Below are 17,483 nucleotides of genomic sequence, written 5' to 3'. Positions count from 1 at the left end.
TTTGTCTACCACTAGGGGTCCTACCACAGTCATTGCATTGAAGTGACATTGAAGTTAGGTAAAGGCAGTGCACATGACTTTTGTAACATGCTGGAAGATTCCCCAGAGTCCATTACATACTGCACTATACGAACATGACATAACAGCTTGAATAACAGAACGGAAGCTCTTTGTTTTACACCAGACATTTTATTTTCACCATAAATGCTCTTTCAAAATAATAAACAAGACGTTCAAGTAATAAAACAATGTTGGAAAATGTTAACAGAACAAGTAGGAATATGTAGGCAGGGTTGAAGCCCTTTCATTCTCGCCTCCATCCATGTGAACTGTCACGTAACAGATGGAGCCTGCTGAAGGGGAGGAAAACGCCAGACGGCAACACAGAACCAGGCTGCGTCCAACTTGCCTCAGAGGCTTGTGTCTCTTTCATTTAGTATGAGAACGTGACTTTAACACAATGTTTTTCCAAGTCACATACATGAGGAAGCGATTGAAGAAATAAAACTCGATGATGCGTCCGAGCAATGCAACGAAAAACAACCCTATAACACATTTTACAGTCATTCTGAACGGGACAATGTGCTTTTATTAAGGGTTTTTCTCTGTAACCAGCAGCTTTTACTTTGTAAGGCTTGTTATCGAGGACAGCCACACACACAGCTCCCACTGTATTACATCCCAAAATTATAGAGACATCTACAGATATGTGCACACATACAACGCCACAATTCAGTGATTAAATAGATGGCGGAAAGCAGAATACACAACGAAAACTTTACAGACAAATCTAAAACGATGTTTTCACCTCAAAAAAGCACTTCCATGACAAATTAAAAGCAAAAATAGCCTTACACAAGACATTATTGTACAACTAAAGCAGAATTGACGACAAATTAAAAATAAAATGAAGAATAAGCTTCGCAGCAGGCAAACAGAATCATGACAATCAAACAAACGGGGGCACTTTCACCTAAAGGACGAGTACGAAGCGAAACCTGCTCATGATTTCCATTTAATAAAGTAAAAACATGAAAACATAAAATAAATGAATAGAATTATAAGGCTATTTACAACAGGGAGTAGGGGACGGGAGGGAGGAGGTGGAGTTGTCATAATTCAAAACAGTAAATCGAGTTAATTTCTACCATAAAGAGGAGTCTCTCAGGATTCTGTATCCTGCCAAAGATTCATGATCAACCAGCACAGAACTCACAGGCATCCAATCACATCACAGTTGCACGGGGTGATATCCAATCAGATTCACTCTCTAACAGCACAGGATTGAATTGTTTAACAGAAGACTACTACAGTCCCTGAGGAATGAAAACACCCAGACAAACACACACACACACATACACACAGAGACACAGTACTTGTGATCAAGTTTTCTCGAAACCCGCGGAGCTCCACATGAAAGGACTCGCTCCTGTGGGCTGTTCAAGGCTGCCAGGATCATCACAATGACATTGAAGCAGGTGTTTAAACCATCACATCTGTTCTCTCAACAGTTCTCCCCTACATTCCCCTCTTCCCCCCCAAAATGTTCCTCAGTTTTAGTTTATTCAAGTCTGGAGCAGAGTTGAGAGAGGGAAGACAACACTGTTGTCACCGATCGGCTCATCACTGCTGGCATTTCAGTGGCCGCTCGCTCAATCCGTAAACCCATAATGATCGGAGAAGTGGAGCTCTCCAGAGTTTATTTGGGGTGTCAGTCGAAGATGATCTTGGTCGGCTGAAATGTGATCTTTTTTTTCCAGCTGACACCACAAAGATTGTGCATGAACATTATGGATACCCCATGGTAGTACAGACGCTAAGACTGGCTGTAGGAGTTGCTTTGGTTCCCATTGGAGCTCTGGTCACCCTCACTGCAGACAACAGAGAGAGAAATGGAGAAAATAATGACATTACAAGGTTTCTGAGTTTAAAATTGCTTAAAGAGTCTTCATTCATTCGTCTCTTAAAGACATCCTGATGAGTAAATATAATAATGTGTGTATGGTGTATGACAGCAGGATTTACACACAGAGCCTTGAGTGAGGTTTACCTGTTAGGAGGGGGTTTGGGTTTAGGCATCTTGTTTAGCACCGCAGCGATCTCCTTTCTGTCGTCAAAGTTTTTCCACTGGTCATAGAGCTTAAGGATGACGCGGATAATCTCCAGGATCTGGACAGAAAACACAACGAATCAGAAGTGAACTGATGCAGATATCCCGCTGCTCAGTACAAAATAATCCAAAGTAAAAATGGTTCAATTTACAGCACATATAAAACGATTATTAAACAGCTACTGTAGCTCCACTGCGGTTTTCAGATTGGCTAACTTGCTTTTAACACTGCCTTAAAAAATTAAAATCACAAGTCTATAAAACAGCTACAAAATATTCCCTTTATTCACAATGCTGATGCATCAATTTGCACCTACTTCAGCAAACTAAATTAAACTAGAAATTCATTAAAATTCATTATTCTTCAGAGATGATTTTTTCCCTAAATCACAGCCTTCCTGACTTCATCTGCCGTTACAACAAATGACGGCACTTCTGGGATACCAGTTAGCTTAGCTTCAGGCTAAATGCTGCTTGAAGGCAGACAAGTCAGGAGGATGGGAGGCAGTTTATGGTATGAAGAGATCAACTGGGAAACGAGGAGATGAGTAATACTGCACAGTGCTGCCCTAAAAATGAGAGTTTGCATAATGTCACTTTGAAAAGGTAGCATAAAATAGAGTTTTAACTGTACTATTCTAATTTTTCTTCAATCATGTGTCTCAACCTCGATTAGTTCAGATTCTCCGACAAAATGATTTTTGAGAGTGAGGCCGCTCTTACTTTGTCCATGTCGACAGAGAGCTCTGCAAACCACTGCCTGGCATCTTTCTGCTGCACCACACAGGCCACATGCAGACACGCTGTGGGAGAAAAGAAGAACAGCTGATCATGTTACAGTTGATGAAATCTTATTTGAAAACAGTAACTGCATTAAATAGCTTCGATGAGAAACGCACGGGACACATCTTACCCAAGGCAATCATGAAGGGTGGGTAGAGCAGACAAAGGTCCGTCCTGTATGTGTCGTTCACTATTCGCCTGGTACAGACAGAGAGACACTGAGTAAGTCTACCAGCTGTCCACGTTGTGAATTTAATCATCAGTCAGATCTAGAGCATGACATTTTTCGGGAATTCCCGCGGGTCACGTGATTCCCGTGGGATTCCCGTGGGATGGGAGTCAAAGTTTTATTAATCCCGTGATTGGGATGGGATGGGAATAAAAATCAACGGGAGCGGGCAGGAGCGGGAACGCCATTAATAGATGATGATTTTCAGCCGTGTTAAACAACCAAAAGAACAGACACGTCCATTTTTGTAGTCATCTTTCAGTGAGCCAAAACTATTTTGACTTGCGTTAGCAAGTCAAAAGAACTACACATCCAGCAGTGCTTTGACTTCCGGCCAGGCCGGCCACTACCGGAGGTTAAATACGTGGGACTCGGGGGCGGGAGACACACAACAACAACAATGGAGGGAGGTAGAGGCGATGAAGCTGGGAAGCGAGAGCTACAGAGTAAAGTCCGACACGCAGTTGGTGCTACAGTACATGTAGCATGTACTGTAGCACCAACTGTCTGCCCGATGCCATCTCTTCTTCACCACCACTGTCCTCCCTCTCCTCTTCAACACAACTTGCAAAAACACAAAATCCATTGACTTTCCTAATGACTAACTTATTAATTATAAAAAAAAAAAAAAAAAACGGAGTGGGAGTAATTTTGAGTGGGAGCGGGATGGGAGCGGGAGTCATTCTACAGGAGTGGGATGGGATGGGATTTATTTTTTTACTCCGGCCCGGGATTGGGATGGGATGGGATTTTTTCTCTGGGAGTGGGATGGGACGGGAGTGAAAATCCACTCCCGTGTCATGCTCTAGTCAGATCACCAGACAATTTCCAGATAAATGTACACAAACTGAATCATACCAGGCCAGGGGCAGCAGCATGTCCTCCTGTCCCATATCCTGCACATACTGCAGCAGAGGTCTGTAGGGGTGGTACACGATCAGGCAGCAGTCCTGAAAGATAGAAAATGTAAACAATGAGTAATCCATCCAATCAAGCATCAATCAAAATATTTTATAAGACTTTTGATAAGACACAATCATCTAGAAAGTAACATTTTAGTGACATTAGACAGACTTGTTTTTAGATCATTTTCACTAGTTTTTAGGCATTTTCGCCCGTTCCACTGGCAGTTTTGTTTTTTTACTTTACACAAGCAAGAAACACCTTGGATTCATTGTTTTTGAAGTGGCATTTCTTTCCCAAATGTACTCACCATCAACTCCAGAAGATAGAACTCACATTCTAATATCTGTAAAGACACAAATTTAAATCAATGAATCCATAAATTTTACATATCAGACCAATTCAACTCAACCTGAGCCAACAACGTTTGAAAGAAAACACAAGTGACATCTTCCTTTTCGTAGTATCTAATAGAAACATTGTGAAATAGACCCATGTCAGGCTGAAATGCTTCAAAAATCAACTAGAACATCTGTTTGGGTAGTTTAGTTAGTTTAGTTTAAGATCCTTTCATAATGTAGTGAAGAGGTACTTCAAAGCTTTACCTTCCTCAGTGAATCATATTATATCAAATATTTAGACCTAATAAAATATATACAATGCCTTAAAAGGTCTATTGTGTATCCCCGTTGTGTATCCCCGTTTGTCGCCATCAAAATGACTATGTCTGCAGACTGGACTTGATTAATGACGTTAAGGAGTTGCAGCACCCCACCAACTCATTGCCCTTTATCGCTCTAATGTGGCTCACTATAAATATTAGTTTTCACAGCTTTCTGGACAGGCAGCGTGTCAGAACAGCCACAGTGACGTTGTGGCGATGCTGGATGAATAAAATACTGGCGCTGGGCACCACTTGACACCAGAGTGGGACATGCAGACTGCATTTGTGCCCAGTTCCAAGCAGTCGAAGCAATCTCTCACAGCAACAACATTTTTATCGGAGGACTGCAAACATTAGTTAAGGAATCTCGCGTATTGGTAGACACCGACATGGCAACACTGTTATACGGTGTAAGGGTTTCTTGGTATGCTGTAATCTAGCACGGCAGTGCATAAATAACTTTGCAGAGGAAGCAAGAAAACAATCATGTGGCTGATTCGGGGCATAGCTGATCCAGCAGGATGCGGTTATTTGAGTTGTTAAAACTGTTGAATTGTATTTTTAACCTTACTTGTAAGTCATACATTACTAACATTTCACTTACATGATTCATTCTGTAAGGGAACTCCTTTGGAAAGGCGTAGGAAAATCTTGTTTTCACTGTTTTTGAGAAAAAGAAAACATGATTATATTGTCGCCCAATTATAGAGATCTGTACTACTTTCAATTTAAGTAAATATGTTGTGTAACGTGGTGACTTACACACAGACGTTGCTGCAGAGATCAGCCTGGTATTGGATACGACTCCAAATTCCTGGAATGACATCAAAGTTTGAGCTCAGATCAGATAATTACAGGACAGAAGCAACAGACGCTTCTGATGGACTTGGAAGAGGAGCAGAGTAGTGTAGGGCCTTCTTTAAAAGCCACGTCACCACCACACTTAAAGTCAGCCTCTTCCAAAGATGCAAACAACATGGAAACCTGAAGCAGAGTATGGAGCTCTATTTTGCTGTTCAATAAACAGCTGAGATGCTAAAACTGTGATGGTGTAAAATTATTCTCATACTGGCACCACAGAAAAACGTCCATACCTCAACTTTAGAAGCCAGGAAAACACAGGTAGGAGCCATGAGCACTGGATCTATACTTTTCAGGGAATATCTACAAACAAGGAGAGATAAAGATTTATCAGCTTTGGGATGAAAAGGATTTAGGTCAACATAACAAAGAGCAATAACATGACAATATAACGAGTGAAAAAACAAAAATGACACTGTCAAACAAAATGTGAGCACATTATATTTTATATCGTGGCTAAGAAGACGGTCATTGACAGATACTGATTAAAATGGCTCACATTACTATAACCAAAGTCCCAGATTAAAATTATACTAATAGCAGTTGATCAGTTTTACGCCGATATGTCTTCCTTACCTGGCATAGAAGCGTTTGAAGTAGACGGTTGCAGTGGCAATAACCTGCTGCCGCAGCTTCAGGTGTTCCCCCAAGGCCTGGATCACTGAAAGAGACAGAATTAAACATTATATAACTTAAAAGGTAAACTATGTATTTTTGGGGAAGAAATTGTAATCAGAACAGAAAGACCTTCATTAACTGATTTTTTTTAATGCCTAAACTAAATAAACAAACTCTCTTCGTTTTCATGACTGAATAAGCTCAATAAACAAACTGACCTTAGAGGACAACACAGTTTCATACTGTTTTACATTGTTTATATTTGGCGGACCCTGCCACCTTTCTAGCTTCAAACAGTGTTCTGGGGACCTTATTGTCCTCTGAGAACAGCTTGTTTATTCAGTTATGGAAACAATAAGCATTTCAGAGTTTGTATTATAATTATAATATGATCATTAATATTATAAATATTAAAATTCTGAGTTTGAATGTCTTCACAAAAACTGCATAATGTCCCTTTAAAGAAAATAGCCTGACTTCATTATGTAGTCGAAAACACTTGTTAGGTTGTGAATGATAAGTACACAGAATTTCAACAGGAAACACTAATACTCGCTTTAATCTAATGTATTTCAGATGCTATGTTATTCAAAGTTATCCAAGAAGTCAACAGGTTTTGCAAAAGAGGCTCAGGCTATAAAACTTCTAACACAAAACTAAACAAATACCATTGGCAAAGAAAATCTGCAGCTTCCAGTACTCCTCTTCTGACAGAAACTTCAGATCCTTCTGGCGCTCTTTCATCAGGTCCTGTTTGTCCAGAACCCACTGCAGACTGTGACAGTGAAATAAAACACATTAATTCAATATACTGAACAGCTAGTCAAAGTGTTATCAACCAAGCTAGCGGGTAGCACATAAACAATATGTTAGCCATCTATACCACTGTCGAAAAACAGCAAAAATTTGAAAGTAAGTCAGTCTAATTGAGCTTTTATGACAGTCTTCATCTTTAGTATATTTTCCTCCCGTCTGAAGTTTAAAAGCTGTTTTATATCGAAGCAGTACTTCAGGAGAAACTGTTAGCATTGCCGCAGTACACAGCTAGCGCCAAGTGTAACGTTAGGCCTCACAACACAGACGGTTATTCACAAGAAAAACACGCAACACGTCAACATTTCAATAGAAACTTACTAATGTGAACTTTGCCAGAAGTTTCCCGCCATATCTCAGCAGTTGAGGTAGAGAGGCACACTTAAAATTGATATAATTTGGTACAAACGAAGTAGGTAGCTAAGTCAAAGTAGTTGTGCTAAACAGACACCGGAGTAACGTCAAAAGTGGTCCGGAGAAGGATAGGTGGAACGCGAATAAATGGTTCCGGGCTTTTTAGTTCCGCGTTAAAAACTTACAAAGCAAGTATTTATGTTTGTTTTAATATTACACTTCGAAATGTATGTATTCATAATTTAAATAGGGGGATATTATATATATTTATGCATTTAATTACAGGTAAGTCAACAGAGAATTGATATTATAAAATATATATCCTCCAACCGCCTATAATAAGTTAATTGTCGTAACCTTGATAGATGTTTGCAGGGACATTCACCCCTGGGTTGGGAAGGTTCAACATTCCTCTGCAGTGTTAAGGGAAGGGCTGAGTGAGGATATAAAGACACCACCACCTACTAACATGTGTGAGGGGCCAGTTTGGGTTTTTTCAGTTGAAGTTGCAGAAGTGACAGGAGCGTCAACATGAGCAGCAGCCCAGAGAGGATGTCTTCATACCGCCGCCACTTCGAGTGTAACTTGGCCGCCAGCTCTGCCTACCAGCTCCGGGTGTCCAGTCCCTCTCCCTCCCGCAGGGAGAGCCGCCCCCGGTCGGTCAGCTTCACCCGGGGCGGAGGGACGATGGGGCGCAGGGCCTCCTCCAAGGCTGGCATGACCAGGTAAGTCACCAATTATACTGAATCCTGATCACTTATTTTATTTTCTTGTTTTATTGGGAAAATTAAACACTTAAAATGACTAGTAGTATGTAGTAGTAAATTACTACATTAATGCTCCCAATACAGCTTTAATAAGAGATTAATAGCATTGTTATGACAGTGTGAGTGCATAAGAGGCATTGTATGTGTATAAAGGTGCCCCTCTCTACCAAATCCAAACTGTGATCCATCTTCTGTAAACTCCTTTCTGGTCCCGTCTACAGCAGCGTGAGTATGGGAACACTTTGCTTAGGACTGGAGTCAAAGCTGGACCTGGATGCGGCTGCAGCGGAGAACCGGGCGTTTATGGTGACTCGATCCAGTGAGAGGCAGGAGATGGTCGTCCTCAATGACCGCCTGGCAGCGTACATCGAAAAGGCAGGAGGAGCATTCACACAGAGACACACACACTTGCACATGTACACTCTTAACTTTTGTAACAAAAGCAATACCTGTGCAAAGAGTCTTACCCTATTTTACTTTATTTATTGTGCTTTTAACTTGCCTCCTGTATGTCTTCTTACAGGTGCGATCACTGGAGTCCAAAAACAAGCTGCTGGAGTCTGAGATTGAGGCCCTGAGGAGCCGCCATGCCAGACCATCCGGCCTCAGGCAGCTGTACGAGTCTCAGCTGAAGGATCTCAACAGGGTCGCCGAGCAAATGAGAGCCCAGCGGGTGAGGGAGGTCATACATGATGACCGTAACGTTGTGGTTTGTTGTGACTAGTGGTTCAAAATGTGGCAACAACTTACCCCATGTACAGGATATGTCTTTGGCAGCCAAGGAGGCGTTGTTGGGCCAGTTGGACACGCTGACAGCCAAATATGACGAGGCTGTGGTTGCCCGGAAAGAGACGGAGCATGACATCGAGGCTCTCCGCCCGGTAAGAAACAGTTGAAAGTCCATTTAAACCTTTGTGTTTAGTACGTTTCTGTAACTAATAGAAGAATAATGAACGGGAACCAGTCCGACCATATGTGATTCAATGTCTCAGGATGTGGATAGAGCGACCTCAGCGCGGATTCATCTGGAGAAACACCTGGAACATCTGGAGGTTGAGCTTGCCTTCCTGCAGAGAGTTCACAAGGAGGTAATGTCTGCTCATCTGTCTATCAGCAGCAGACGGTGTATGTGAGCCAGCGGCATGCCTTTCATTTTATCATTAACGGTTTAATGGGCTGGTAATTATTGCTATGACAGGTTACAACTTAAAACGAGAGCCCGGTGATGGATGAAGTGAGTAAGACTGTAAACACGGCAATTATCAGCAAGGTGTGAAGACTCACAGGAAGATAAAGGGGACGACATACCAGAGCGAACACTGTTTTAATGCATTTCTAAAATCATCTTTGGTATTTCAGAGTTATATTATCTAATAAAGTCATATAAACTTGTGTTTTATTGCTGTATATACTGTTATTCTTCTAACTGTGGTTGTTTGGGATACACTGTAAGGAAATCGAGGAGCTCATGCAGCAGATCTATTCAGCAACATCCAAGGTGGAGCTGACCTTTGGCCTCCCCGACCTCTCCACCGCTCTCAGACAAATACAGTCTCAATATGACAGCATTGCTGCCAAAAACCTAAAGGTAGGAAGCCGCTCGCTGACGTTAAAAACACACGTGATCATTATTGTTTGGCCAATAAACAGCACATGAGAAATTCTCATTTAAAGTTTAAAAAGTAGGTGATTATCCATCGAAACCTTCCTCTAGGAAATGGACGCTTGGTATGCGTCGAAGTTTCAGGACCTGAGCAGCGCCTCCACCAAACACGCTCAAAGTGTTCGAACTTTGAGAGAGGAAATCACAGGCTATAGGAAGACTGTGAGTATGATTTTCTGTTTTTAAACACAGTGTATGTGGTTTCTTCTACAATGTCTGAGCCATGTGTGTGCAGATCCTTGACAAGGAGCGTGAACTGGATGCAGTGAAGACGAGGAACGAGTATTTGGAGGCTCAGATTCGCGATGCAGTGGAAAAACACAAGAAGAAGGAGGAGGACCTACAGGTAACTGACATGATGTGCTATTGCATTTATTTATAGTCACTCGGATGTTCACACAGCAGGATGAATATCAGTCGTTCTCTGGCCTGAAACCCCTTTAAATTAATCTGTTCTGTTGTGTTCTGCTGCAACAGGAGTGTATAGAGGCCAGTAAGCTGGATCTGAAGGTGACCAAGGAGAAGATCGCTCTGCTGCTGCGGGAGCACCAGGACCTGCTGAATGTGAAGATGGCTCTGGAGATTGAGATCACCACCTACAGGTGAACACAAGGATCTTATGACTTACTGAACACTGGGTATTTATCATTTTAACTCCTCTCCCCTCTGTTTATTTGTCACAGGAAGCTGATCGAGGGGGAAGACAGTCGTCTGAGCACCACGGTCCAAAACCTGTCCCTCACTGGAGGCCTGCAGCTTACTACCTCTGTTAGCATGCGTGCAGCTTCAGCCTCCGACAGCTCAGCCACTGCAGCGACTGTGAAGATAAATGAAGCCTGCAGTGACTCGACCATCAGCAGGGCTGAGACAGCCCCAGAGGAGCAGTCCATTGAGATGTCCGAGAGGAAGACTGTCCTCATCAGGTAGAGGGTGACAGTCAACTGTCAATAGTCAACTGATGAAGTAACATTTCTTAATTTTACTTCTCCACCCTTTTCCTCTTCTCTCCCCAGAACAGTAAGGACAGATGAGGACAAGTATGAGAGCGATACACAGACACGCACCATCATCATCTCTGGAGCAGCAGATGATACAGAAGAAGAATAGACTTGTCGTATCGTATTATTCAGGTGTTTCAATACTTTGAAAATCATAGAAGTAACTCTGAATTTGAGTGAAAACACAGCATAAAGCAGAAAAAGCAATTCCCACGTGTACTAAAGCAGCTTGTACCCATTTCAAGTGTTGTGTTTGTCGTCTATGGAGACTTAACATTAAGTAAAATATGCACAGTGTGTCCTGTAACTCAGCCCTGTCTGCTCCTAACTCCCTCTGCCTCTCTGCTGTTTTAATCCTCCTGTGTGTCAGAAACATGTCTTTTAAAGTAGCTAAATAAACTGCAAGTGTATAGTAGCTGTGTTTTTTTAATTTAAAATCAAGAGAGCTGGAACACTTGGACTGCAAATAACAATTACTGTCATTATAGAATTATCAGACGACTGCTTGTTTCGTCTAGAAAATGTAAAAATTGTGCAAAAATGCTCTTCAGTATGTCTTCAAATCGCTGCTTTTGCCTGACAAAAAGTCCCAAAACCTAAAGATTCATATAAATGACAAAGAAAAGCAGCAAGAACCGGGAAATTTTGGACAATTTAGCTTGAAAAATGATGAAAACATGAGTGATTAGCTGATTATCAGAATAATCGACTAATAGTTGCAGCTCTATGGAAAACTGAAAAACAACACACACTTTGCTCCTTTTTCTTTTGTATTATTTATTCAAACTGAAGCAGCAACTGACATTCAAGGGAAGTACAATTACCACAACCCCCGTCACGTGTAAACTTGTTTCATAATCAAACCCACTGTGTAGAAATCAAAGACAGACGTACAGTAACATTTCCAAAGAGATTCATTTAGTAAGAAGTTACATGCTCACAAAAATGTGATTGAAACCGTCATCAAAACCTCCTTAATCTGTGTGTAAAGACAATTAATGTTTTAATCATGACATATACAGTCAAGTAGCGTATTTATATGATATGTAGTAGTGTGTATATGTATAGTGGCCTTATTCAAAAAAGCACAAAATCTCCCACAGTGTGTCCCATTTTTTCACAACGACAGATGAATACAGAGAAGTAGAGTGAAGTCCAAAGTGCAATTAACAGTACATGAAATGGTACCTCACAGAAAAGAAGCAATTTGATATTAAATAACGTGATCGACTGAGATTGCATCCAAAAAGCACCGATGGATTTGTCAATTCTGTGTGATTTTGTGTCTCTAGTGCAACGGTTTGGGTTCACCCCCGACTCCTCCAGCGAGACGATAAACCGCAAGGCTGACTTCATGTGCCAGAGCATCAGCGCTCTCCTACAACACAAATACAACATCTGTTTGTATCAGAGAATAAAGGCAAAAGGAAAAGAAAATGTCTCAAAAGAAACTGAGCTCACCTGTGATTCGGCCTCGGCGTAAACTCTCACCACGTCCTCGGTGCCGGAGGGTCTCACGAAGGAGCGGGCCTGTCTGTACTTCTTCACTAAGCTGTCGATGGCCTCCTGCAGTCCGTCTGGGCTCACTGCCCGTCTCTCTGCGTCTGTTGTATCTATCACCCTGCGGTCCGACACCTACAGAAGGCACAAATATAGCTTTCTATAAGTGCTTATGCACCATATATTCCTGTGGAGGTGGCACTGATGGGAGTACAGATGACATACCCGTGGTTGAATCTAACCACATACAATTTTGAGGTACTTTACTGGAGTATTTTCATTTTTTGCTGTAATTTCAAAACTTCCATTATCTGTCAGAAGCAGCTCCTCAGGATGTGAAGATGGAGAACAGAAGCCTAGTCATTAATCAAGGTACAATATTTTTACAACAACGAAACAATTCAATTTTTAAAACTTAACATTTTCTCTAAAATTCAAGGACTTCGAAGGTCTGTCAGAAACCTGAGGTATGATGTTTTCTAGCAGCCCCGGCACTTTTAAGTTCCCTCCAGGATTAATTATCACAAATATCACACATTATAACTGATGAATGAACGAGCACCTTGACTTTGAGCTGCCTGTTTGGCAGGTCGCTGTAGATTGCGTCCCACTGCTGCACAGTCATACCCTTGATGGCCATTATGGCTTCAATCAGCAGCATGTCAGAAATGGCATCACCTACAGTCTTTATAAAAACAAAAAACACACAGTCACACATCAGAACTGTGAGTGGGTGCAACAATAATGCTGCTTTGTTTCGTTGGTTCACTGTGTGTTTGTGTTTCCACCTGGTTGATGACGTTCACAGTGTTCTGCAGCAGGAGAGCTGCTCTCTTCCTCTCGTCGGCGGTGCTTGAGTTGTCCGCCAGCTGCTGGATCTTCTCTTCGGCCGCCTTACTGAACAACACCTGAACACAACACAGGCATGTTATCACACATATATTTTATTAAAATGCTAGATTGGTGATTTAAGTGACCTCTCTGAGTGTCTGAGCTACTCACAGTTCCATGACCGTTGGCCTCGAAGTACACACCGATATCAAACTCCTGGGCTGCGTGATGAAGGTGCTTCACTCCAGTTTTAGTACACCTCACTATTACCTGAATCACATGATAATGTGTGAGCACTACCTCAAACATGTTTTAAAAAGAAATGAAAGAAATGCTCGTGTTTCTCACCTTCATCGTGTCTTCCAGATAGCGAGTCGAGCTTCCGTTAGCGTAAGCAGTCTGCACCACAGCTATCTGCAAGTCTAACCCAGCCTGTGTGAACAGAAACAAAAACTATTCACTTAGAGTTTGTGTATCTTGTTTTTGTTTTCATGTTCGTATTTTCTGGGAGAATACCTGTGTGAGCAGCTCTTTCAGGAAAGTGCTGATGAGAGTAGCGATTTTGTCTCCGTCCAGCAGGTGAAACTGCCCTTTAGAGTCGGAGTAGTAGTAAATGATTCGGTCAGCGTCGCCGTCGTAGGAACAGCAACGCTCCCCTGGGTTCATCTCAATGCCTTCAGAGAGAGAGAGAGAGAGTTCAATTTCCTCTTGGTCATATATACTCGGTTGCCAGTTTATTAGGTACACCTAAGTTAAACTAATGCACTCTGATACAACAGTCCTGCAAATCCTACCTTCATGAAGGTTGTAACGTTCAGTTTTTGTTGAAACTGTTTTAAGGAGGTGTTAATTCAACCATATGGTCGTTCTGGAGCATGTGGTGTTGTGAAAATTGTACTACTTTCTCCACTTCATTTATTTAAAATGTAAAACAGGCGAAAAGGAACACAAACAGCATCCTTTTTAACACCTTTCTAAAATAGTTTCAATAAGAACTGAACATTACAACCTGTATGAAGGCGAGATGTACTTTTGGACTGTTGCAAGCTGGTAGGTGTACCTGGTACACTGGCAACTGAGTGCACATTTATTTGTCACTGCTTTGACAAAAGCTTCATTTATAGGAACATAAAAATGTAACACGTGTTGGATTCCTAGAAACTTCAGCTGAAACAAGCCTCAGCCAAAAAGTCAAATTGTAAGGCAGATGTCATGTAAAATGAGTTTCATACCAAATATTATAGTAATTATTGTGGTAATTTGCTGTTTAACAGTCTCCATCTTGTGGTTAAACACTGCATGTCTGTCTTCATGGTATATAAGCAACAGAAACAGTACATCATATCTACTGTCCTGTATCTATAATGCATTAAAGATTTAATTTATTTTGCAAGGATCATGGCGAATAAAACCTTTCATAGTTGTCATGCATTATAACCACTTTATAACACATTATTAATACCATTCAAATGCATTATAATGTGTTCATGTGTTGCAATAAGTGTTTTAAGCTGTTTTTTATCTGCATTTTTCTTGTTCATAAAGTACTGAAAAGTGTCGTCTAGTGAGCACAGTCGCACCTGTTGGAGCTTTTTGCTGCACTTTGACAAAGTCCGCCCCACACTGGTGGTTGAGCTTCCCTTTACTGCCGTCGTTGAACAGCGATATATGCAGCTCCTTCTTCAGGTGACTCTCCATCTCGCGCACCTTTAGAGCCCCGATACCGTTAGCACCGTCCACAGTGAGGTGCTTCTGGTCGTCTGTGCAATTTGACGCCTAGCAGCGAGAAAAAGATGGAGGGAGGGTGAAAGGAGTGATTCCCGGATGAATTGCAAAAACACAAACACAATATACGCCGGTACACATGACACATCCTGTGTCCTTACATTCTTTGTGAGCTGAATGAAAGCTTGGCAGAGTTTCTTATAGTATCCTTCCACTGTTGCTTCTCCATATTTACCCTGCGTGTTCTGACAGCAAACCATGTAGTGTAGCTGTGGGGTGGTCACCAAACCATAGTCTGATGAGTAAGAAGTGAAGACAAAAACATGAATAAAACTAAGAAAGCAACAAATTAATTTCATATGAGAGTGTAAGAATCTAATTAACCCTACCTTTGCTTTGACCACCAAGTGCAGAGACTCCATCCAACACTGCTTGGGAGAGGCTGGCACTGCTGCTTCTGTAATTAGAGGACACAGGTTTGTTTAGTCTTTTGTTACACATGTTATTATAGGGATGCCGTCTAGAATTAATAATACTAAGAGGCAGAGAAAGTCGCCACTTAAGATCATATACCTGGTGTCTTTCCCCACAAACACGTTCGCCTCCTGGACCATGTTTATGTCCTCCTTCTCTATAACGTCTTTCAGAGCAGTGAGCAAATCTCCCTGCTCCGCGTTGGCCAGCTGGGTGGCGTAGACCTCCCATGTTGGTGTCACCATCTCCCCCATGGGGTCGACCAGCTTCACCCCGTTGTCCTCCTACACAAGTTCAGATGTAAAGAGCGAGACAGGAGGATTATGTTTATATAGGGATGTTTAATGTAGAAAATGAAATAGCGGTGTGGAAGATGTCGTTTTTTCAGTAACAATATGAAAAGAAAACAACATTATGGAGTCAAATAAACAAGGTCAAGACAGAAACGATCGTCACCTCTGGGTTGTGTGATGCAGTGACCATGACTCCGATGGTTGCTTTGGTCTTTTTGGAGCGGAGAGTTGCCAGCAGCCCCATCCTGAACATGATGTGGTCCAGGTGTTTGGCGTTGGTCCTGAAACCAGCGGTGCCATACTGCAACACCAACCCTGCAGGCTTAGGGTGCAGCCCGGACTGCTTCGATACTTCCTGAAACTCGGCCATCACTGAAACACATTAAAAATACATTTTACTTAAGTAAAAGTACATAAGTATTACCGACAACTTGCACTTGTTATGTATCTAGTGCTGCAACAAACTTTATTTGAATTGTTGAATAATCTTAGTTTATTATTTTCCCAATTAACCGATTGCAGTTTTTGGTCTATAAAACAGTGTCAGTGTTTCCTAAAGCCCAATATGAAGTCTGAAAATGTTTTGTTTTGTCCACAACTCGAAGATATTCAGTTTACCAACATGTAGGAGACAAGAAACCAAAAATTATCACATTTTAGAAGCTGGAATCAGAGAATTTTGACTTTTTTCTTTGCCGATTAATCAGTTATTATGAATTGATTATTAATTTAGTAGATATCCCTGCAACACAGCACATAGAGGTCTTTGACACCTCAAAACAGATGGATTAATTTAATAGTTGACAACTAACTCATTAACGGATGCAGCTTGAAATATATTACAGGTAAAGTATTTGCTATGCAGCAGAATGGACCCCACAGTGTCATATAAGAGGTTTATTATGACTTTATTCTAAAACTATTACTGCATTAAAGTGTAAAGAGCATTTTTAATGTTGTAGCTGGTTGAGTCTGACAGAATTGAAGCATTTTATAGAGAAATCACAGCAAGAAATCCATCCAACATTTAAAAACATATAACATACTGAACATTTCTACGGCTGAAACCAACGCCTGGACCACACTTACATAAAACATGTCAAAGGACAAGAAAAGGGCAAAGTTTACAGCAGACTCTCGCCCACAAACGAGATAAAACTCAATAAACTGAATCATATCAGTTGAATGAGAACAACTTGGCTGCATTAGCTAGCTTAAATTACTTCAACACACACACAGCACAAAGTGGTGCTTCTGGGTATAAACGTAAAATACACAACTCAACCCGAAATTATAAGTGTAAGCGCTTTAAAACGTGTTAAATTCACTTACTGTGTTGTTTAGTGTGTGTTGAGCAGAGGGAGTGTAGTGAAGAGTGAATCGCTTCCTGTTCCTCCTCCTCTCCTTCTTCTCACTGACGACGTGGCTACACTTCCGGGTACGTCACGTGACGTAAGTACGCTCGGCGTGCCCTGTCGGTGCGACGACTGTCTCCCATTATACAGTAGTACTATGATGCAGCAGGCGCCTTGAACACCACAACCAAGCACAAATACGACGTGCAGATTAGATTTTTGTATTTTTGTATTTTTATTTGACTGTTCTTAAAAAATAAAAGCCCAAAATATGTAAAGAAAAGCTTTATTTTGGGCCCATATAGCGCAAACTTGTGAATATAACCTTACCTGATCATAACCACACATCCAAAACAAATAAACAGGCATGTTTAGGGTTTTTTTCTTAACGAAATCATCTCCCACCTTCATCATGTGTCTGATGCACATGCAGCAGCTCATAAACCACAGTCACGCTCGAGTATTAACCCCTTTGGTGCCATGGGTTCCTGCACAGTGACCCCCACCCCCACCACCACCACCATGCCGACTCCCCTTTAAGA

At 41.5% G+C, this 17,483-nt stretch overlaps 3 protein-coding genes across 3 annotated transcripts; 1 reads left to right on the top strand and 2 right to left on the bottom strand.

Annotated features, from left to right (window-relative positions):
- Positions 1–167: 167 nt before the first annotated feature.
- On the bottom strand, positions 168–7,456 carry ccnc (cyclin C). The gene is made up of 12 exons (XM_084378208.1): positions 7,303–7,456; positions 6,837–6,943; positions 6,127–6,211; positions 5,784–5,853; positions 5,452–5,503; positions 5,294–5,349; positions 4,336–4,371; positions 3,981–4,072; positions 3,024–3,091; positions 2,834–2,913; positions 2,051–2,169; positions 168–1,871 (listed from the first exon to the last, which is right to left on the bottom strand). Exons 1-12 carry the CDS (start codon positions 7,332–7,334, stop codon positions 1,817–1,819), a joined length of 852 nt encoding a protein of 283 aa, XP_084234334.1. The 5' UTR covers positions 7,335–7,456; the 3' UTR covers positions 168–1,816.
- A 305-nt stretch (positions 7,457–7,761) lies between these two features.
- Positions 7,762–11,138, top strand: ngs (notochord granular surface). Its single transcript, XM_084377348.1, has 11 exons — positions 7,762–8,060; positions 8,324–8,477; positions 8,626–8,775; positions 8,864–8,983; positions 9,095–9,190; positions 9,556–9,690; positions 9,817–9,927; positions 10,001–10,111; positions 10,243–10,367; positions 10,449–10,688; positions 10,779–11,138. The coding sequence occupies exons 1-11, from the start codon at positions 7,867–7,869 to the stop codon at positions 10,870–10,872; spliced, it is 1,530 nt and encodes a 509-aa protein (XP_084233474.1). The 5' UTR covers positions 7,762–7,866; the 3' UTR covers positions 10,873–11,138.
- Positions 11,139–11,529: 391 nt separating this feature from the next.
- pgm3 (phosphoglucomutase 3) lies at positions 11,530–17,015 on the bottom strand. Its single transcript, XM_084377047.1, has 13 exons — positions 16,919–17,015; positions 15,750–15,958; positions 15,393–15,577; positions 15,209–15,276; positions 14,981–15,114; positions 14,675–14,870; positions 13,611–13,768; positions 13,443–13,526; positions 13,266–13,364; positions 13,052–13,171; positions 12,826–12,948; positions 12,225–12,398; positions 11,530–12,141 (listed from the first exon to the last, which is right to left on the bottom strand). Coding segments are annotated over exons 1-13 (1,641 nt in total). The 5' UTR covers positions 16,920–17,015; the 3' UTR covers positions 11,530–12,051.
- Positions 17,016–17,483: the final 468 nt, after the last annotated feature.

The sequence above is a fragment of the Pagrus pagrus genome (genome assembly GCF_965226575.1).
Source record: "Pagrus pagrus genome assembly, chromosome: 16".
NCBI classification, from domain to species: Eukaryota; Metazoa; Chordata; class Actinopteri; order Spariformes; family Sparidae; genus Pagrus; species Pagrus pagrus.
The sequence above is the reverse complement of the archived record's forward strand: the minus strand, read 5'-3'. Positions and strand labels throughout refer to the sequence as shown.

What these genes read in the sequence shown, in the direction of transcription:
- ngs (XM_084377348.1), top strand. Translation starts at nt 7,867, where the DNA reads ATGAGCAGCAGCCCAGAGAGGATGTCTTCATACCGCCGCCACTTCGAG. An exon ending in TCCAAGGCTGGCATGACCAG is followed by an intron (nt 8,061 to 8,323) that starts GTAAGTCACCAA and finishes TCCCGTCTACAG; the next exon opens with CAGCGTGAGTATGGGAACAC. An exon ending in ACATCGAGGCTCTCCGCCCG is followed by an intron (nt 8,984 to 9,094) that starts GTAAGAAACAGT and finishes TCAATGTCTCAG; the next exon opens with GATGTGGATAGAGCGACCTC.
- pgm3 (XM_084377047.1), bottom strand. An exon ending in CTGCATCACACAACCCAGAG is followed by an intron (nt 15,578 to 15,749) that starts GTGACGATCGTT and finishes GAACTTGTGTAG; the next exon opens with GAGGACAACGGGGTGAAGCT. An exon ending in GCAGCAAAAAGCTCCAACAG is followed by an intron (nt 13,769 to 14,674) that starts GTGCGACTGTGC and finishes CTCTCTCTGAAG; the next exon opens with GCATTGAGATGAACCCAGGG.
- ccnc (XM_084378208.1), bottom strand. Translation starts at nt 7,334, where the DNA reads ATGGCGGGAAACTTCTGGCAAAGTTCACATTA. An exon ending in ATGCTGCTGCCCCTGGCCTG is followed by an intron (nt 3,092 to 3,980) that starts GTATGATTCAGT and finishes TGTCTGTACCAG; the next exon opens with GCGAATAGTGAACGACACAT. An exon ending in ACCCTTCATGATTGCCTTGG is followed by an intron (nt 2,914 to 3,023) that starts GTAAGATGTGTC and finishes TTTCTCCCACAG; the next exon opens with CGTGTCTGCATGTGGCCTGT.